This window comes from Pelophylax lessonae, assembly GCF_965119305.1.
Source record: "Pelophylax lessonae genome assembly, chromosome: 2".
Classification (NCBI taxonomy): Eukaryota; Metazoa; Chordata; class Amphibia; order Anura; family Ranidae; genus Pelophylax; species Pelophylax lessonae.
The window spans coordinates 662754640-662775859 of record NC_138769.1 but is presented as its reverse complement, the minus strand read 5'-3'; the positions used below and the strand labels follow the sequence as shown (position 1 = coordinate 662775859).

Sequence of the window (21220 nt, the reverse complement as noted above, 5' to 3'; positions counted from 1 at the left end):
TCCCCCCCAAAAAAAATGTAAAAATCAAATTTTTTTTAAATTTTTGCCCAATTTGTTTTCTGCTACCTATGTTTAGTAAAAAAAATCGCAATAAGCGTATTTTGATTGGTTTGCGCAAAAGTTATTGCGTTTACTAACTAAGGGAAAGATTTCTGTCATTTTTGGTGGGTTTTTTTTAACGCGTAATGGCGGTGATCTGCGATTTTTTTTGCGGGACTGCGACATTGCGGCGGACAGATCGCACCCTTGACTGACATTTTTGACACTTTTGGGGGTACCAGTGACATTTCTACAGTAATCAGTGCTATATATATGCACTGTTACTGTAAAAATGACACTGGCAGGGAAGGGGTTAATTTTATTGGAGAGGGAGGGGTTAATGTATGCCTGGTGCTTACTGACGTGTGGGGGGGAAGGTGACTGTGTGACAGAAGGACAGATCGGATGTCCAGCTATGCTGAACACTCCGATCTGTCAGTCCCTGTCACTATGGAGATCCGCCCGCTGTGTTTACACACAGCGGGCGGATCTCCAGACTCGATGCCCGACGATCGGGGCAGAGCAGCGGCAATCGCCGCTGCTCCTCCGCTGGCCCGACTCCCGCTGTGAATGAACACAGCGGGAGCGAGCCTCCGGCGGCGCGCGAGCGCCGCCCACAAGGGGCGGAGTCCAGCGACGTAGGTCTACGTCGCTGGACGGGATCGCGGCACTTTGCCGCAGTAGCCTCCATGTAAGCGGAGGTAAAGTGGTTAAACCACTGAATCAGCTCACCATCCATGCCCACCTGGTTTTATAATGGATATTGATGTTGTGAAGCATGACAAACATGATACAACGTGATAACATAATTTAATGTTAATAGCAACAAAGGAGGTTTAACAAAAATAATGCATCAATGCAGCCACACCAATGCCCATCAGTGCAGCCTGATCAATGCCCATCGATGCAGTTACACCAGTACCCATCAGCTCAGCCTCAGCAGCGCCCATCAGTGCAGCCTCACCAGTGCCCATCAGTTCAGCCTCATCAATGCAGCCTGATCAGTGCCCATCATTGCAGCCTCACCAGTGCCCATCAGTGCAGCCTTATCAGTGCCCATCAGTGCAGCCTCACTAGTGCCCATCAGTGCAGCCTCATCAGTGCCCATTAATGCAGCCTAATAACTGCCCATCAATGCAGCCTCATGAGTGCCCATCAGGTCAGCCTCACCAGTTCCCATCGAATGCAGCCTCATCAGTGCCCATCATTGCAGCATCACTAGTGCCCAGCAGTGCAGCCTGTTCAGTGCCCTTCAATGCCGCATCACCAGTACCCATCAGTGCAGCCTGATCAGTGCCCATCCAATGCAGCGTCACCAGTGCCCATCCAATGCAGCCTGATCAGTGCCCATCCAATGCAACCTCACCAGTGCCCATCCAATGCAGCCTCACCAGTGCCCATCCAATGCAGCCTCATCAGTGCCCATCCAATGAAGCCTCACCAGTGCCCTTCATTGCAACCTGATCAGTGCCAACCCAATGCAGCCTCACCAGTGCCCATCCAATGCAGCCTGATCAGTGCCCATCAATGCAGTGTCACTAGTGCCCATAAGTGCAGCCTCATCAGTGCCCACCAATGCAGCCTGAGCAGTGCACTTCAATGCAGCCTCACCAGTGCCCATCAGTGCAGCCTGATCAGTGCCAATTAATGCAGCCTGATTAGTGCTCATCCAAAGCAGCCTGATAGTGCTAATCTAATGCAGCCTTATTAATGCCCATCCAATGCAGCCTCACCAGTGCCCATCTAATGCAGCCTCATCAGTACCCATCCAATGCCTGATCAGTGTCCATCAATATATCATCACTAGTGCCCTTCAGTGCAGCCTCATCAGTGCCCTTCAATGCAGCCTCATCAGTGCCCTTCAATGCAGCCTCACCAGTGCAACCTGATCAGTGCCCATCAATGCAGCCAGATTAGTGCCCATCCAATGCAGCCTTATCAGTGCCCTTCAATGCAGTCTCACCAGTCCAGTCTGATTAGTGCTCATCAATGCAGCCTGATTAGTGTCCATCCAATGAAGCCACGCCAGTGCTCATCCAATGCAGCCTCGCCAGTGCCCATCCAATGCAGCCTCACCAGTGTCTATCAGTGCAGCCTGATCACTGCCCACCAATGCAGCGTCACTAGTGCCCATCAGTGCAGCCTCACCAGTGCCCATCAATGTAGCCTCACCAGTGTCCATCAGTGCAGCCTGATCACTGCCCATCAATACAGTGTCACTAGTGCCCATTAGTGCAGCCTCACCAGTGCCCATCAATGTAGCTTAATTAGTGCCCATCATCAATGCAGCCTTACGAGTGCCCATCAGGTCAGCCTCACCAGTGCCCATCATTGCAGCCTGATCAATGCCCATCCAATGCAGCCTGATCAGTGCCCATCCATGCAGCATCACTAGTGCCCAGCAGTGCAGCCTGATCAGTGCCCTTCAATATCGCATCACCAGTACCCATCAGTGCAGCCTCATCAGTGCCCGTCCAATGCAGCCTCACCAGTGCCAATCCAATGCAGCCTGATCAGTGCCCATCCAATGCAGCCTCACCAGTGCCCATCCAATGAAGCCTCACCAGTGTCCTTCATTGCAGCTTGATCAGTGCCAACCCAATGCAGCCTGATCAGTGCCCATCAATGCAGTGTCACTAGTGCCCATAAGTGCAGCCTCATCAGTGCCCACCAATGCAGCCTGAGCAGGGCAACTCAATGCAGCCTCACCAGTGCCCATCAGTGCAGCCTGATCACTGCCAATTAATGCAGCCTGATTAGTACTCATCCAATGCAGCCTGATAGTGCTCATCTAATGCAGCCTTATTAGTGCCCATCCAATGCAGCCTCACCAGTGCCCATCCAATGCAGCCTGATCAGTGCCCATCAATGTATCATCACTAGTGCCCATCAGTGCAGACTCATCAGTGCCCATCAATGCAGCCTCATCAGTGCCCTTCAATGCAGCCTCACCAGTGCAGCCTGATCAGTGCCCATCAATGCAGCCAGATTAGTGTCCATCCAATGCAGCCTTATCAGTGCCCTTCAATGCAGTCTCACCAGTGCAGTCTGATTAGTGCTCATCAATGCAGCCTGATTAGTGTCCGGCCAATGAAGCCTCACCAGTGCTCATCCAATGCAGCCTCGCCAGTGCCCATCCAATGCAGCCTCGCCAGTGCCCATCCAATGCAGCCTCGCCAGTGCCCATTCAAAACAGCCTCACCAGTACTTTCCCATCCAATGCAGCCTGATCAATGCCCATCCAATGCAGCCTCATCAGTGTGTACCTATCCAATGCAGCCTCACCAGTGCATGCCCATCCAATGCAGCCTGATCAATGCCCATCCAATGCAGCCTTACCAGTGTGTACCTATCCAATGCAGCCTCACCAGTGCATGCCCATCCAATGCAGCTTCATCAGTGTCCATCCAATGCAGCCTCACCAGTGCATGCCCATCCAATGCAGTCTGCAATGAAGAGAAAGGAGAGCCACTGGATTAAACAGAGCAGGGATCTCCCGCTTACTCGGCGACCGCTGTCATATGAAGTCCTGCCTCCTGGACCAGCTCCTATGATAGATATCACCAATGTGCTGTCTATGATAGGAGCCGGTCCAGGAGGCGGGGCTTCATATAACAGCGGCTGCCGGATAAGCTGGCAGCAGCCACCAGCCATTTTGAATATAAGTAAGTGCAGCCAGGGGGGAAATTGCCACCCTGCCCCCCGGCAAAGCCCGACCCTGGATAAATGGTGTCCTGGGGTATTTCCTCCTAGATCTGGATCAGGGCATCACTGAGCTCCTGAACAGACTAAGGTGCAACCTGGTGGCATCAGATGGACTGAAATGTAATGTCCCACAGGTGTTTTATTGGATTTAGGTCAGACGAGAGTACGGACCATTCAATGGTATCAATTCCTTCATCCTCCAGGAACTGGCTGCATAGTCTCATCACATGAAGCTTGGCATTGTCGTGCACCAGGAGGAACCCAGGACCCACTGCACCAGCGTAGGGTCTGACAATGGGTCCAAGGAATTCATCCCGATACCCTAATGGCAGGGTGCCATTGTCTAGTCTGTAGAGGTCTGTGCATCCCTCCATGGATATGCCTCCTCAGATCATCACTGACCCACAGTCAAACTGGTCATGCTAAACGATGTTACAGGCAGCATAATGTTCTCCACGATTTCTCTAGATCCTTTGGCATCTGTTGCATGTGCTCAGGGTGAACCTGATCTCATGTGTGCAAAGCACAAGGCACCAGTGGCGCACCTGCCAATCCTGGTGTCAGGGCCGGTTTTAGACAAAGTGTGGCCCTGGGCAAACCTAAAAGTGGGGCCCCAGGGCCGGACTGGGTATGAAAACCAGCCCTGGAAAAAATGACATACCAGCCCCATAGCATTGCGTCATTATACCAGCGCAACGTCATTTTCAGCGCAACGTCCCTCCCCCTAATACAATGCTGATCCCCCCTCCCCCTAATACAATGCTGACCCCCCTCCCCCTAATACAACGCTGTTTTCCCCCTATCCCTAATACAATACAGACCCCTTAGTAAGCCTCCCTCCCAGTACAGACCCCTCAGTAAGCCCCCCTCCCAGTACAGACCCTCCAGCAAGCCCCCCTCCCAGTACAGACCCCTCAGCAAGCCCCCCTCCCAGTACAGACCCCTCAGCAAGCCCCCATCCCAGTACAGACCCCTCAGCAAGCCCCCCTCCCAGTACAGACCCCTCAGCAAGCCCCCCTCCCAGTACAGACCCCTCAGTCAGCCCCCCTCCCAGTACAGACCCCTCAGTAAGCCCCCCTCCCAGTACAGACCCCTCAGTAAGCCCCCCTCCCAGTATAGACCCCCAGTAGTAAGCCCCCTACCAGTATAGACCCCTCAGTAAGCCCCCCTCCCAGTACAGACCCCTCAGCAAGCCCCCCTCCCAGTACAGACCCCCCAGTAAGCCCCCCTCCCACTACAGACCCCCTCCCAGTACAGACCCCTCAGCAAGCCTCCCTCCCAGTACAGACCCCTCAGCAAGCCCCCCTCCCAGTACAGACCCCTCAGCAAGCCCCCATCTCAGTACAGACCCCTCAGTAAGCCCCCCTCCCAGTACAGACCCCTTAGTAAGCCCCCCTCCCAGTACAGACCCCTCAGTCAGCCCCCTCCCAGTACAGACCCCTCAGTAAGCCCCCCTCCCAGTACAGACCCCTCAGTAAGCCCCCCTCCCAGTATAGACCCCCAGTAAGCCCCCCTACCAGTATAGACCCCCCAGCAAGCCCCCCTCCCAGTACAGACCCCTCAGTAATCCCCCTCCCAGTACAGACCCCTTAGTAAGCCCCCTCCCAGTACAGACCCCTTAGTAAGCCCCCTCCCAGTACAGACCCCTTAGTAAGCCCCCCTACCAGTATAGACCCCCCAGTAAGCCCCCTCCCAGTACAGACCCCTCAGTAAGCCCCCCTCCCAGTACAGACCCCTCAGTAAGCCCCCCTCCCAGTACAGACCCCTTAGTAAGCCCCCCTCCCAGTACAGACAGACCCCTCAGTAAGCCCCCCTCCCAGTACAGACAGACCCCTCAGTAAGCCCCCCTCCCAGTACAGACCCCCCAGTAAGCCCCCCTCCCACTACAGACCCCTTAGTAAGCCCCTCCCAGTACAGACCCCTTAGTAAGCCCCTCCCAGTACAGTCTACAGACCCCTTAGTAAGCCCCCCTCCCAGTACAGACAGACCCTTCAGTAAGCCCCCCTCCCAGTACAGACCCCCAGTAAGCCCCCCTCCCACTAAAGACCCCTTAGTAAGCCCCTCCCAGTACAGACCCCTCAGTAAGCCCCCTCACCTGCGATCACATCACATTCTGGCGCGTGACGTCTTGTCTGTGTCACAGGAGGAGGGATCATCTTGTCGGCGCAGTGACAGACATTCTTCAGCAGCCGCCACAGCCAGTCAGCTCGCTTATGCACCAGCACCGCCGGCGATCCGCCGCGCAGGGGCAGCCGCCTCGTGACGTCACGCCGCTCACAGACGTAGAAGAGACGGAGCCCAGCAGGGGGAGGGGGCGGGGCAGTGCAGGCCTGCAGCGGCGGCCAACCATCATCAGCGGCGACCGACGAGCTGCCCCAATCAATGCAGCGGCGATCAATGCTTAAAGCGGGGCTGCGGACGGCCTTGTCTTAAAGCGGCCAGTCCGGCCCTGGATCCAGCTGCTGACAGTGACACGGGGCCCGGGGCAGTTGCCCAGGTTGCCCCCCCCTAACGCCGGCCCTGCCTGGTGTTCAATGGCAAATGCCGATCAAGCTTCACAGTGCCGGGCAGTGAGCAAAGGGCCCACTAGATGACATTGGGCCCTGAGGCCCTCCTCATGAAGTCTGATTCTGATTGTTTGGTCAGAGACATTCACACCAGTGGCCTGCTGGAGGTCATTTTGTAGGGCCCTGGCAGTGCTCATTCTGTTCCTCGTTGCACAAAGGAGCAGATACCGGTCCTGCTGATGGGTTAAGGACCGTCTACGGCTTTGTCCAACTCTCCTAGAGAAACTGCCTGTCTCCTAGAATCTCCTCCATTCTCTTGAGACTGTGCTGGGAGACACATATTACCAAAAGTATTGGGACACCTGCCTTTACACGCACATGAACTTTAATGGCATCCCAGTTTTAGTCCGTAGGTTTCAAAATTGAGTTGGCCTGCCCTTTGCAGCTATAACAGCTTCAACTCTTCTGGGAAGGCTGTCCACAAGATTTAGAAGTGTGTCTATGGGAATGTTTGACCATTCTTACAAAAGTGCATTTGTGAGGTCAGGCACTGATGTGGAAGAGAAGGTCTGGCTCACAGTCTCGGCTCTAATTCATCCCAAAGGTGTTCTATAGGGTTGAGATCAGGACTCTGTGCAGATCAGTCAAGTTCCTACACCCCAAACTCGCCTATCCATGTCTTTATGGACCTTGTTTGTGCACTGGTGCGCAGTCATTTTGGATTAGGAAGAGGCCATCCCCAAACTGTTCCCACAAAGTTGGGAACATGAAATTGTCCAAAATGTATTGGTATGCTAACGCCTTAAGAGTTCCCTTCACTGGAACTAAGGGGCCAAGCCCAACCCCTGAAAAACAACCCCACATCATAATCCCCCCTCCACCAAATGATTTGGACCAGTGCACAAGCTCCATAAAGACAAAGATGAGCAAGTTTGGGGTGGGGGAACTTAACTGGCCTGCACAGAGTTCTGACCTCAACCCCATAGAACACCTTTGGGATAAATTAGAGCAGAGACTGCGAGCCAGGCCTTCTTGTCTACATGCCTGACCTCACAAATGTGCTTCTAGAAGAATGGTCAAACATTCCCATAGAAACACTCCTCAACCTTTTTGACAGCCTTCCCAGACTAGTTCAAGTTGTTATAGCTGTAAAGGGTGGGCCAACTCAATATTGAACCCTAAAGACTAAGACTGGGATGCCATTAAAGTTCATGTGCGTGTAAAGGCAGGGGCCCCAATACTTTGGTAATTTAGTGTACACACACACACATACATACATACATATATTGGGTATAGAAAAGAATCCCCCCCCCCTTCATAATAATTTTGTTTCTTTGCAGCCTGAAATGAAGACAAATGCAGTTTTGTTTTTTACAACTGTATTTACTCCAACATGTCAAACATTTTTTTAAAAAATTAAAAAAACAGAATCACTGAGGTGATTCCTGAGGTACAATCAGGTGTAGTCTAATCAGCTTCCGATGGCACACAAAGCCATTTGACATTTTGATTGGCTCAACATGAAAAGGGCTTTCCTGGAGCATTTCAGTCCCTGGTAGTGCAACTAAAGCAAACAATCAACTAACATGGACCATAAGGTGAGTACCTGGATAGAGAACTGGCTCCAGGGGAGAGTCCAGAGGGTGGTGATTAATGGGGAGTACTCAGATTGGGCGGGTGTGGAAAGTGGGGTCCCCCAGGGTTCTGTCCTGGGACCAATCCAGTTTAATTTATTCATAAATGATCTAGAGGAGGGGACATCTAGTACAATCTCAGTATTTGCAGATGACACTAAACTAAGCATGCCAATATCTGCTATGCAGGATGTGGATACCTTACAAGCGGACCTGAACAAAATAATGGGGTGGGCAACTACATGGCAGATGAGGTTTAATGTTGAAAAATGTAAAGTAATGCACTTGGGGGCCAGAAACCAGAAAGCAAGCTACTCACTAGGGGGGGAACCTCTGGGTGAGTCTAGGATGGAAAAGGACTTGGGGGTACTGGTAGACAACAGGCTTGGCAGTGGCATGTGCAATGCCAAGCCGCTGCAAGCAAAGCCAACAGAATACTGGGATGTATAAAAAAGGGGATTCACTCCAGAAATAAAGAGATTATTCCCCTCTCTACAAGACTCTGGTTCGGCCACATCTGGAGTATGCTGTCCAGTTCTGGGCACCGGTCCTCAGGAAGGATGTGCTGGAACTGGAAAGAGTCCGGAGAAGGGCAACAAAAATAATTAGGGGAATGGAGGACATCAGCTATGGGGAAAGACTGCAGGCACTGAACCTATTCTCTCTGGAGAAGAGACGATTGAGGGGGGATATGATATCAATGTACAAATACTTTACTGGCGACCCTAGCATAAGGAACAAACTATTCAGAGAAAGGAGATACAATAAGACACGTGGCCACTCACTAAAACTAGAGGAAAAGCGGTTTAACCTTAAAGTGCGTAAGGGGTTCTTCACTGTAAGAGCGGTAAGGATGTGGAATTCTCTTCCACAAGCAGTCGTATCAGCAGGGAGCATTAATAGTTTCAAAAAACTATTAGATGGGCACCTTAAAGACCACAACATACAGGGGTATACAATGTACGGTTAAAAGCAAACACACACACACACATCATAGATTGAACTGGATGGACGGATGTCTTTTTTCAACCTCACTAACTATGTAACTATGTAACTATGGGTAGCAAGGCACGGTCAAAAGATCTTCGGGATAAAGTTGTGGACAGGCACAAGTCAGGAGATGGATACAAAAAAATTTCAAAGGCTTTATCAATGCCTAGAAGCACAGTGAAGTCTATTATTAAGAAGTGGAATGTATTTGGTATAACACAGACCCTCCCTGAATCAGGACGTCGCTCCAAACTGGATGAAAGAGCCAGGAGGAAACTGGTCAGAGAGGCTACCAAGAGGGCTACAGCAACTCTGAAGCAGTTGCAAGAATTTATGAAAAAGAGTGGGCATTGTGTGCATGCGACAATATATCACAAATATATTGTCATGTACCTGGATGGAGGCCGAAGTGCTGAGAGGGCTTCCCTTGCGGCTAAGTGCAGAGCGTCCCAGAAGGTGATAACAGGGAGTGTTATGCTCAGCACCAGCATGCAGAAATGTCCGCTGGATGGTGGCTGACGAGCAGGATGCACTGCTGGGCAGGAGTCCCTCAGTAGTACCAGGTGAGACTTGGCAGCAGGGAGAGCCAGGAGCAAAGTCAGGAGCCAGGCCAGAAGTCATGCACAGAAGGTAAGCCAGGAGTAAGCAGCAAGCAGGGTCAGGAGTCAGCCGGGCTCATACATGGATAATCTGGCATTAGCAGAGTCAAAAGAGCAAGCCAGAGGTCAAGCAAGGAGCAGCAAGCAAAAGCGGGGTCACAGGAACAAGCCAAGGGTCAAAGCCAGGAATGGAATCAAGACAGGTCAAAGGCAAGCCAGGTCGGTACCAGGAAATCCAATAATATCAAGCACAGGAACACACGGGAGAAGCTGAAGATCAACCAGCCACCAAAATAACCTACAGGCTTCCTTAAAAAGACCCAGGTGAAGTGCTGGTAAAAATACTGGGTCCTAGAGTTCTTCCCTGACAAAGTGCTGGTAGGGATGCTGAGTCCTAGAGCCCTTCTCATGCTGTTGGCACCCTGACATATAGCCACAAATGTGGCTTGTATGAGAGGGTTGCAGGGAAAAAACACTCCTCATTAAAGGTCACATGCAGTCATGACTGAGCTTTGCCAAAACACACCTTGAAGATTTTGAGGCCACATTGAAAAAGGTGTTATGGTCAGATGAGACTAAAATGTCATTATTTGGCCTCAGCACCAAACGATATGTCTGGCAGAAATCCAATACAGCTCACCATTCAAATGACACCATTCCTACAGTAAAGTATGGAGGTGGTGACATCCTGTTATGGGGGTGTTTTACTCTGCAGCAGGAACTGGAGCACTTGTCAGGATAGAAGGAAAATTACATGGGGCAAAATACCATGAAATTCTTGAGGAAAATCCGCTGCCCTCTGCCAAAAAGTTGTCAATGGGAAGAAGGTTTACCTTCCAACATGACGATGACCCAAAGGACACAGCAAAAATTACCACACAGTGGTTGAGGGAGACAAAGTTGAATGTCCTTGCATGGCTTAGTCAGAGCCCAGACTTAAACCCCTATTGAAAATCTGTGGAATGACTTAAAGACTGCAGTCCACCAACAGTCATCATCAAATGTAACTGAACTTGAGCAGTTCTGCAAAGAATGAGCAAATGTGCAAAGTTAGCAGGGACAAATCCCAACAGACTAAAGGCTGTAATTAAAGCAAAAGGTGGTCCAACAAAATACTGACACAAGCTGTGATCTTTTTTCCAACTCAGTGATTCTGTTTTTGAATTGGTTTATATTTTTTTCTGACATATTGGTGTTATAGTTTTCACTTGGATGTTATAAGCTGCACTAGTAAATACAGCTGGATGAAACAAAAACTGTGTCTGTCTTCATTTCAGGGGGGTAATTATTTTCTATACCCACGTTTTATTTATATATATATATATATATATATATATATTGCTGCCCTTCAAATAGATTTGCTGCATTTATATAGTCCGATATATATCCTTGTGCTTTCCTTGCTTAGCTTACAGTGGTACTAATGGAGTTAAACTTACCTTTCCAAAGCCCCCCCGTCATTTCACAGAGACGGGTCTGGCACTTTAAAGCGGAGTTCCACCCATTTTTAATAGGTTGGAATACATAGATCTATGTAATCCCCTTTAAAACGGCTTTTACCAATGGAAACTTTTTTTTTTTTTTTTTGCTAGTAAGTACCTTAATTTCGGCATTATTGCTCCTCTCCTCACTTCCTGGTCCGATCGGCGATGACGTCATTCGGCGATCCGCAGTGTCTGCTGGGATGTATTCAATTCCAGAAATCTCGGAGTAGCTGTATCTGTACTGAGCCGTGCCTGCCCCGCCTCCGCCCCTCCTCCTCTCATTGAGTTGCATTGTATGAATGTATTAAGGCCGTTCTCTGCCCCGCCTCCGCCCCGCCTCCTCTTACAAATCAATGAGAGGAGGCGGGGCAGAGGCGGGGCAGAGAACAGCCTTAATACATTCATACAATGCAACTCAATGAGAGGAGGCGGGGCGGAGGCGGGGCAGAGAACAGCCTTAATACATTCATACAATGCAACTCAATTAGAGGAGGCGAGGCGGAGGCGGGGCGGAGGCGGGGCAGGCACGGCTCAGTACAGATACAGCTACTGCGAGATTTCTGGAATAGAATACATCCCAGCAGACACTGCGGATCGCCGAATGACGTCATCGCCGATCGGACCAGGAAGTGAGGTGAGGAGGAATAAAGCCGAAATTAAGGTATTTACTAGCAAAAAAAAAAAAAAAAGTTTCCATTGGTAAAAGCCATTTTAAAGGGGATTACATAGATCTAAAGTTCCAAAAATGGGTGGAACTCCACTTTAAGCTGAGCATGTGCAGCTCAGTTTTCAGCACCAGAGAAGAAAGAGGTGACCATTAATCAATATAGTAATGCTTCACCACAAAATCCTATATTTTCCACACCACTTTTTTTCTGTGGTGTAACATCACCTTCACTCCTGAAAACTTACCAGATAGTATTGACTTCCTTTTTTATACAAACAAAATTTTCCCCTTGGGGTAACTTTGGTCACCTATGAGGAGAATGGGAAACCCTAATAGCTTTATGCACTGGACACTTTAATGTGACTGTAGGGGTTAAATGTTTATTTCAGTAAAATAACAAACATGCCATACTTACCTGCTCTGTGAAGCATTTTTGCACAGAGCAGCCCAGATCTTCCTCTTTTCAGGTCCCCCGCCGGCGCTCCTAGCTCCACCCCCCTTCGCCCACTGAGTGCCCCCATAGCAAGCTATTTGCTATGGGGGCACTCTTATGTGCTTGCTCCTGAGCCCTGCTCTGTGTGTCCATTAGACAGCACCCCCCCCTTGTTACTGGCTCTAATTGACAGCAGAAGAAGCCAATAAGGTAAACAACCTTCTGCCTTTACAACCATCAAACCATTGGACACTTAATTTGTTCAGTTTGTTCATCTAATTCAGGTACTGGACACTTTAAAGAACAGCACTTATAGCACTTTACTCATCCACCTAATGAGTCAGGATATAATTCATTTTTTGGATGGAATGTTATTTTTTATTGCGATTAGGTAATTTATTTATCAATGTGATATACAGTAACACTTTAGTTGGTGATGTATTTGGGTAGTGTATAGTGGTGTGTATATATATATATATATATATATATATATATATATATATATATATATGTGACGAGACCAATCTCGCCACTGGACATTGGAGAAGCCTGGTTGCTCGCCTCCTGCAAGGTGACTATGGACCTTCTCATCAGCCCATGCCAAACGTAAACCCCATGGCAATTTGACTATGTTTGTGGCATCTGAGCGCTGTTTGGATATATTGAGCGCTCAAATCCAGGCTATCTGGGGATGGGTTGAAAGTGGGGGTTCTGTTCAGTAGACTGGGAGTTATGCATTTTTGTGTCTTTTTGTGTTTCTTTAACCAATGTGGCTAATGGAGTCTTGCCTCTATCCTGGAAGCTAAAACGTATTCCTGTAAACTGTAAGGAACAGGAAGTCAACTCCTAATATGGTCATTCCAAGAAGTTCTGAGGAGACGGACATGTCTAAGGTGGCTCCCCATATACCTTTTGTCAGGTGTGCTAATGACCTCACCTGTTGTCTGCTAAGGGAGGTATTGACACTCAGAGTAATGTGTATTGAGGGCTTGTTAGGGAACCATTGTTCTGTGTCTGACTATAGTTTACATTGATTGCCCCCTGGGGCTTCTGTCTCCTTGCATTGGTCAAAGCTATCTGACCAATCCCTGTTGACTCATTTTCAAGTCCTCATTTGCATAGCAGCCCTCCTGGTCAAGCTATCTGACCAATCACTACTGACTCATTTTCGAGCCCTCATTTGCATGTCTGGAGAGGACCTTATGGGGGACTGCAGGTACTGTGAAATTGACCAATGGGAAAGCGGTTGTTGGGGGAAGGATGTTCCAAATTCTGTATAAAAGTGTGCTGTGTTCTTCCAATAAATGTTGTTGTTGTTCCTGTTTTACCCTCAACTCAGAGCTTTAGCTGGTTCTTGGGGGGATTCACTGTATGCTGTTGGAGGCTGATTGCTAGGAGTGTAAGCTGATGTATGCTTTTCCTGTTCGTCTGCTAGCAGCTATTCGTGAGGTTCCAGGTTGGAGTGCTATTTTGTATCGAGTTCGGGAGTTTGGTGTTCTGCAGTAGCTGTGCCTGTCTCTCAGAAAGGGGCATATCGCCTAAACGGATTTTAACCCCTTGTCTGCTGAAACGGTCCGTTACAATATATATATATATATATACAGCTGCAAGAAAAAGTATGTGAACCTTTTGGAATGATATGGATTTGAATGAAATGTTGCCATGTTTTTATTGAACACACCATGTAAACATTCACAGTGCAGGTGGAAAAAGTATGTGAACCCTTGGATTTAATAACTGGTTGAACCTCTTTTGGCAGCAATAACTTCAACCAAACATTTCCTGTAGTTGCAGATCAGACGTGCACAACGGTCAGGAGTAATTCTTGACCATTCCTCTTTACAGAACTGTTTCAGTTCAGCAATATTCTTGGGATGTCTGGTGTGAATCCCTTTCTTGAGGTCATGCCACAGCATCTCAATCGGGTTGAGGTCAGGACTCTGACTGGGCCACTTCAGAAGGCGTATTTTCTTCTGTTTAAGCCATTCTGTTTTTGATTTACTTCTATGCTTTGGGTCATTGTCCTGTTTCAACACCCATCTTCTGTTGAGCTTTAGCTGGTAGACAGATGGCCTTAAGTTCTCCTGCAAAATGTCTTGATAAACTTGGGAATTCATTTTTCCTTCGATGATAGCAATCTGTCCTGGCCCTGATGCAGCAAAGCAGCCCCAAACCATGATGCCCCCACCACCATACTTCACAGTTGGGATGAGGTTTTGATGTTGGTGTGCTGTGCCTCTTTTTCGCCACACGTAGTGTTGTGTGTTTCTTCCAAACAACTCAACTTTGGTTTTATCTGTCTGTCCACAGAATATTTTGCACAGAATATTTTGCCAGTACTGCTGTGGAACATCCAGGTGCTCTTGTGCAAACTGTAAACGTGCAGCAAAGTTTTGTTTGGACAGCAGTGGCTTCCTCTGTGGTATCCTCCCAAAAAGAAATCCATTCTTGTTTAGTGTTTTACGTATTGTAGATTCGCTAACAGGGATGTTAGAATTTGCCAGTGACTGTTGTAAGTCTTTAGCTGACACTCTAGGATTCTTCTTCACCTTATTGAGCAGTCTGCGCTGTGCTCTTGCAGTCATCTTTACAGGACGGCCACTCCTAGGGAGAGTAGCAGCAGTGCTGAACTTTCTCCATTTATAGACAATTTGTCTTACCGTGGACTGATGAACAGCAAGGCTTTTGGAGATACTTTTATAACCCTTTCCAGCTTTATGCAAGTCAGCAATTCTTAATCGTAGGTCTTCTGAGAGCTCTTCACAATTTCACAATTTCCTGATCTCAACATAATTTAAAATCTATGGATAGACCTTAAAAGAGCAGTGCGTGACAGACAGACCCCAGAAATCTCAAAGAACTGGAAGACTTTTGTAAGGAAGAATGGGCAAAGATACCTCAAACAAGAATTGAAAGACTCTTGGCTGGCTACAAAAAGCATTTACAAGCTGTGATACTTGCCAAAGGGGGCAGTACAAGATATTAACTCTGCAGGGTGCCCAAACTTTTGCAGACGCCATTTTTTTGTTTTCTGTTATTTTGAAAGTGTAAATGATGGAAATAAAATCTAACTTTTGTTGACATATTATAAGAATGTCTAATCTGTAATTTGATGCCTTTTGGAGATTTTTCCATCTTTCCTTGGCTTCTTTATGCACATTAATACAAATTTTTACCTGGGGTGCCCAAACTTTTGATCACCACTATATTTTATATATATATATATATATATATATATATGCATATGTTGATCATAGGTGTGCACAGCCTATTGCATTAAGGTGTGCACCCCCAAAGCTCAAACACGCATGCCTTTCTTTGCTGCTTCAGGCGGACTGGACAGTGAATGAATGGGAATGGCTCTGTTCTGAGCAGCTTCCTTTTTTTTTTTTTTTTTGCAAACTGAAGCAGAGTAAACAGTTTACTATGCTTCAGATAAGAATGAACACAGTAAATATGTTCATTGTGTTAATTTAGAAAAGAAAGGGGACGGTAAGTGGCATATTGAATAACCCTTTTCCCACCACTCTCCATCAGTGGCGGCTGGTGTATTGGGGGCACAGGGGCGCCGCCCCCCCCCATCCATGCGTCCAGCCCCCTAATCTACATGCAGGGCGCCGGATGCATGGATTCCAATGGGTTTTTTTTTTGAAGCACGTGATTAGAGCCAGAGGCTCTAATAGGCTACAAAAAAGGGTGGGCTTAGGGCGCAGAGCACTGGGCCCTGAGCCCACCCAGTTGTGTGACAATAGCGAATGAATATTCGCTATTATCACACTGATTCTCCTCCCAGTCAATCAGGAAGCTGGTCCTGAGACCCGTTTCCCGATTGGCCGAAAGGAGAGGCCATGCTGTTGGCCAAGGAGGAGGAGGAGGCTGAAGGAGACGCCGGGGAAGCCGCCGCTCAGGGAAGCCGCCGCCTGCCCTCCATGTCAGTCCGGGTGAATGAGCCAGCGACAAGGGGGAGGAGAGGGGGTGGTATGGTGTGCGAGCTGGTGTGGGGGGTATGGTGTGGTTCGTCTGCCGCCCCCTCCGGCCCATGGAGCACCAGCCGCCTCTGCTCTCCATCCTGAGACATCCCCGCAGCACCCGAGGGGAGAGAGGAGGAAGAAAGCAAGCAGCACTGCAGGTGGGGGGCAACGCAGGGAGAAGCCCAGGCAGTAGGGGGGATGGGCACCACACACAGAGTTTAGGGTGTGCCCTAGCACACCACCCCTGCCCACGCCTATAATGGTGATTAACTCTAACATCCAGGGGCGTGTTTGCTACAGCTGCTGAAATCTCTCACCTTTTGCTCCTTTACTCCTAGCACAGGTTAGATATGATTGATGGGTAAATTGATGTTTTGCTTTGGTTTCAGCAGAACCAGAATTTATACAGGGTAGCTTTAGCAGTTTAATAAAAAGTTTTACTGGAATTGCTTCCTAATTTGACATTTTCATTTTAGGTGTTCTGGCTAGGACCAATGCTTGGTGCAGTCTTAGGATCTTTAATCTATCACTACGTCCTCATCCCAAACACCAAGACCTTTTCTGAGAAGCTGGCAACCCTGCGAGGAGAGTTGGAACTTGAAGAAGACTGGGAAGAGAGAGACATACGAAGAAGACAGTCAGTTGAGTTACACTCACCGCAGACAATGGCAAGGATTGGGATGACAGAGAAAGTTTGACGGGAATGTGAGGAATGTTCAACAGCACTTACAAAATAGTCATTAAACCTAAATGACAAACAGATTACATTGTTACAAGTTTAGTAATACAGATTGGTTACCAAGTAAATATTATTATTCTTTAGTCAGGAGAAATGACATAATAACACAAAGAAATGGCCATGTGACCGTGCACATTTATTGTATAATGGAAGGAAGACAAGGACAGTCCTGGTCTTATACATTTGCCCTGTCACCTAATAACTCTATAAGGCTCTGCGTTTCCAGTCACAAGCTACTAAATGCACTCCAGTTGGCAGATTGTTAGCTCTTCTGCTAATTTTGCACATAATATGTATCCACATGACATATATTTTAGCTTATGAAGGTGTCTATGTTGTAGTTTTTAATGGAATCTAGTACCTGTTGGCCAACACACTGCACAATGTAATGTTCTTTGTAATTACAACTGAAACCTCTCCACCCCATTACAAGTCATTATACTGAGTTCATCATTTTGAATTAGCCATTAAAAGGTATCAAATACATAAAACCTTTGTTGTTTGTAGGCAGGCTGCCTACAAGTGTGGGTTTAGCTACAGCAAGTGAGTTAGCTTGGCCAGGTGGGGAAGAGTTTACCCAGCATTGGGCTTCTTTTCCTGGCTTTTTGGGCCCTACCTTTGCACCCTGTGTTATAAAATGAGGGGGAAGGCTGGGTTCATGGGCTGTCTCATTCCCGCTCCTGGTCACAACAGACATGGGACACTAAGAAGGGTTTGCTGCACCCAGTAGTCCTTCAGAACACCGGATGATTGGAGAACCGCTAAGCTTTGGTGGATGCCAGTAATGGACCATAACCTTTGTCAAAGTATGCCTGGGCAGCTCAGTTCAGATAGTTAGGGTTGTGATAGCAATGCACTAAAAATTTACTGTTTGGACTTTGCCACAAATATTCAGTAAAGTTCTTAAACTGTTTCTAAGCCTGGCCTGAAGTCATTCAAAGGGGTGCATGATGGTCTATGAAAGAACAGGGCCTATAATGCACAATGGGGTATGGGGTAAGGCTACTACAAAAGGTTTACTTGGCAAAACAAGTGGAAGGAGGAAAGCAGTTGCTATGGGTAACCAGAAATAATAAGTACAAAGCAGTTGGTCATGAAGCTTCATACCTGGTGTAAATGACAGGTCCTCAGGTAGCGAGGGGGTTGGTGTTTTGGCTCTCTCCCTGGCGGTCGGTTCCCCAAAATAATTCAGGACTGAATCCATGGGACAGAGACCCCATGTACCTGGCCACATGGTACAGAAGAGTGATAGGTGCTTGGCGGAACCCAATTTTGTCACTAAGAGTGAGGTGGTGACAGAGGTTTGCTGCACTGGTAGAGAGGGCATGGGCTCAGCAGTGCCCCTTCTAAATGCAACTTACAAATGGAAAGGTGTGCAGTAACATGGGAAAAACACTGTACATTTAATTGCTACACACAGCGTACGACTTGACTCTAAGCCAGGGTACTGCCATAATGTTGACTTTTCACATGAACGTGGCCCTGCCTGGTCCTGGACATTGATGAGCGCATGCACGGCGAAAGGTACCCCCATGTGCAGGGTAAGTAGGCCCCACCCACATGTATATTATAACAATGTTTATCTCTAGCTAACACAGGATCAGATAGAAAAAAGGTCAGAAGGCAAAGACAGAGATTTCCTTAATAAAAAAAAAATCATCCCTATCTCATGTGCCCATAACGCACATTCTGATCACATATAAACAAACTTGCTGGTTAATTGGTATTCCTTTCCTGACGCTCTGTCACAGCGTGAGGAGAGCCGATAACCAGCAAGTTTGACAGAGAACATATACACAGATAATAAGGGCAATAATCATCAGTGCCCTGATTATCTGTTCCAATCAGTGCCCATTAGTGCTGCCTATCAGTTGCCATCAGTGCTACCTACCTATCAGTGCCCACCAGTACGGCCTATAGGTGCTTCCTCATCAGCGCCTCCTATCAGTGCCTCCTAATCAGTACCACCTATCAGTGCCCATCAGTGCCGCCTCATCAGTGTCCATCAGTGCCACCTCATTAGCACCCATCAGTGTTACCTCATCAGTACAGCCTATTAGTGCCCATCAGTGCAGCCTAATCAGTGCACATCAGTAAAGAAGCAAACATTTTTTACCAGAAACAAAGAAACATTTTTTAGTCTTTTTTAGTTTGTTTAGCAAAAAATAAAAAAACCCAGTGGTGATTAAATACGACCGAAAGAAAGCTCTATCTATCTAGAAAAATGGTAACATTTTCATATGGGTACAGTGTTGCATGACTGCACATTTGTCATTCAAAGTGCGACAGCACTGAAAGCTGAAAATTGGCCTGGGTAGGAAGGGGGTGAAAGCGCCCAGTATTAAAGTGGTAAAATGACCCTGCCATAAATATGAAAAGGTGCCAAAATGAACACCCTGCAAAGGAACAATGTAGATACATATCTTTCCTGCTGCCAAGCAACTGAATGGTCCCCCCAAGAGGAATGGTCCCCCCATGTCTGCTAGGAAACCAACATTCCTGGGATGGCCAATATTCTGTGGACTCACTGGTTCCTCCCGCCAGTCTCTACGTCACCAGAGGACATCATTTTTTTTCTTTTCTAGTGCTCAACGGTGCTGTGCATAGTTGATCCAGTGTGAAGAAAAAAAAGTGAGCTGTAAAATTACAGGACACAAAAGAATGCACAAAATATACAGAATAGGATCAGGAGGAAGGGCTGCTAACCGTGAACCCACCAAGGTGCAAGGCTCCTGACAGGGACAAGGCATACTATGGCCTATCTAGGCCTAAGCCAGGTCGACCCTGCTGCTTAGGGACCTGCCAAAGCTGGTCCTCCAAGTACTTGGTAGGGGCTCTCCTGAAGAGAGACCTCTGGTTTGGAAGAGGAAAAAAACCTGAAGGCCACAGATCCTCTACTTAACAACAGGGATGGCCTTGATGAACCTTCGCCTTCAGTCTCTGTGCAAAAATAACCCAACAAACACACATGCTGTGATGTGCCTGTGATAAATAGTGAAAAAAGTAAATAAAGGCAGGCAGTAACACAAGGCAGGCCTTACGGCCAGTATAAAAATTTTCCCTGGACTAGCCACATGGCTGCTCGAGAAACGTGTGCAAGAAAAGTATTTAGTGCTGTGAACAGATGCCAGTGAGAAAAATGTAAAGGTGTACTACTGCCAAAGTGTTTTTTTATGCACCCTGGAACTCCATAACAAGGGGGTGCATGAAGGGGAGCTCCTTGCACCAGTAAACATAATGGTGCTGTGTGTTTTCCCAGGAGAAATCAGTAAACACAGTGGGGGACACAGAAAATCAACACTCCCTGAAGTGTTAGTTTTCCAATGGACTTTGGGAGACTATTTCTCTTGAACAGAGTGTAAACTAGAGGCACAATCAGCATTATTTTCATTTTTCTTTTGTTGTTACAGAGTATTTGTTTTTTGGCAATTTTCATATTCATGACAGGATCACATTCGAGAGAACATGTCATGATAAAAAAAAATATGAAAACGTCCAATTCTGACTTTGCCGGTCCACAGTCATGCAAAGGTTTTCTTTTAGCCCTCCTGCCCAGGAGCATATTCTCACTTTTCCTTCGCTCCCCCAACACTCCATGCAGCATTGGAAGCCAATGGAAATAGCTGGTACATGGAGGAGCATGTGCCTCAGCTATATGACAGAACTCTACCAATCATTGCTTTCCCACAAGTAGTCATAATCCTGTGTAAGCTAGGACACCAGAGACTCCTAGCTTGCACAGGGCTATTCTTTCACTTCTGGGGCAGGACATGTCCAAGGGAAGCAAAAAGAAGGTTAGTATATGGGTCTGTGGAAGTCTACATTAAAGAAATTCTGTTATTTGGCCCTGCATGGGTAAAGCGCAGAGAAGGCATGTAAGTGAAGGGTATTTACTTCACCATCTGCAAAACTGTTCACAAAATGTTCGAGCCTACATCATTTTACTGGTAATGTTTGTGCTGTTCCTTTGGCTATCCATGTGTGAGAAGAAACAAAACAAAAAAGATCTCAAGGTTATAAAAGTGAATTTGCTTGCTCACTGGCCTGAGCAGCACATACTGTGGCATCATCAGTCTGTTGTTCTTGTTCCTGGCTCCTGGGTGTCATTTTCATTAGATAACTCTGCCAAAGACTCCAGCCAGATATGAGTGCAAGCCATATTGGCCAAATTCTAGACAGCAGTGTATAGAAACCTTTTCCTATCCTCGGTGCTGATTGCATTGTTGCTTAGTGCCTGCTGTGCTCTTTATTTTATTGCACAGTTGTGGATGCTCTAACATTTGCCAGGGTTTCAATGTTGAAAAGTCCATTCTACTTGGAAAATGTTAATTTGGGCAAAATGTTTTAAATGAACAATACCGAAGGAAAGTTTTAAAAGAAGAGAACTGAAATCGTGATGCCTTTTAAGGCTTATTTTCTCCCTTTTTACTGGTTAATAAAATATTTCACCAC

General features: G+C 47.5%; 1 protein-coding gene across 2 annotated transcripts in view; it reads left to right on the top strand.

Moving 5' to 3' along the window:
* Nucleotides 1–16908, top strand: part of LOC309546388 (aquaporin-2-like) — a 56605-nt gene extending 39697 nt beyond the window's left edge. For both annotated transcript variants that reach the window (XM_082246046.1, XM_082246045.1), the window contains one exon: nt 16506–16908. In XM_082246046.1, coding sequence (XP_082102172.1) covers nt 16506–16727 — 222 coding nt within the window. In that variant the 3' untranslated portion in view covers nt 16728–16908. The remainder of the gene's footprint in view (nt 1–16505) is intronic.
* Nucleotides 16909–21220: the final 4312 nt, after the last annotated feature.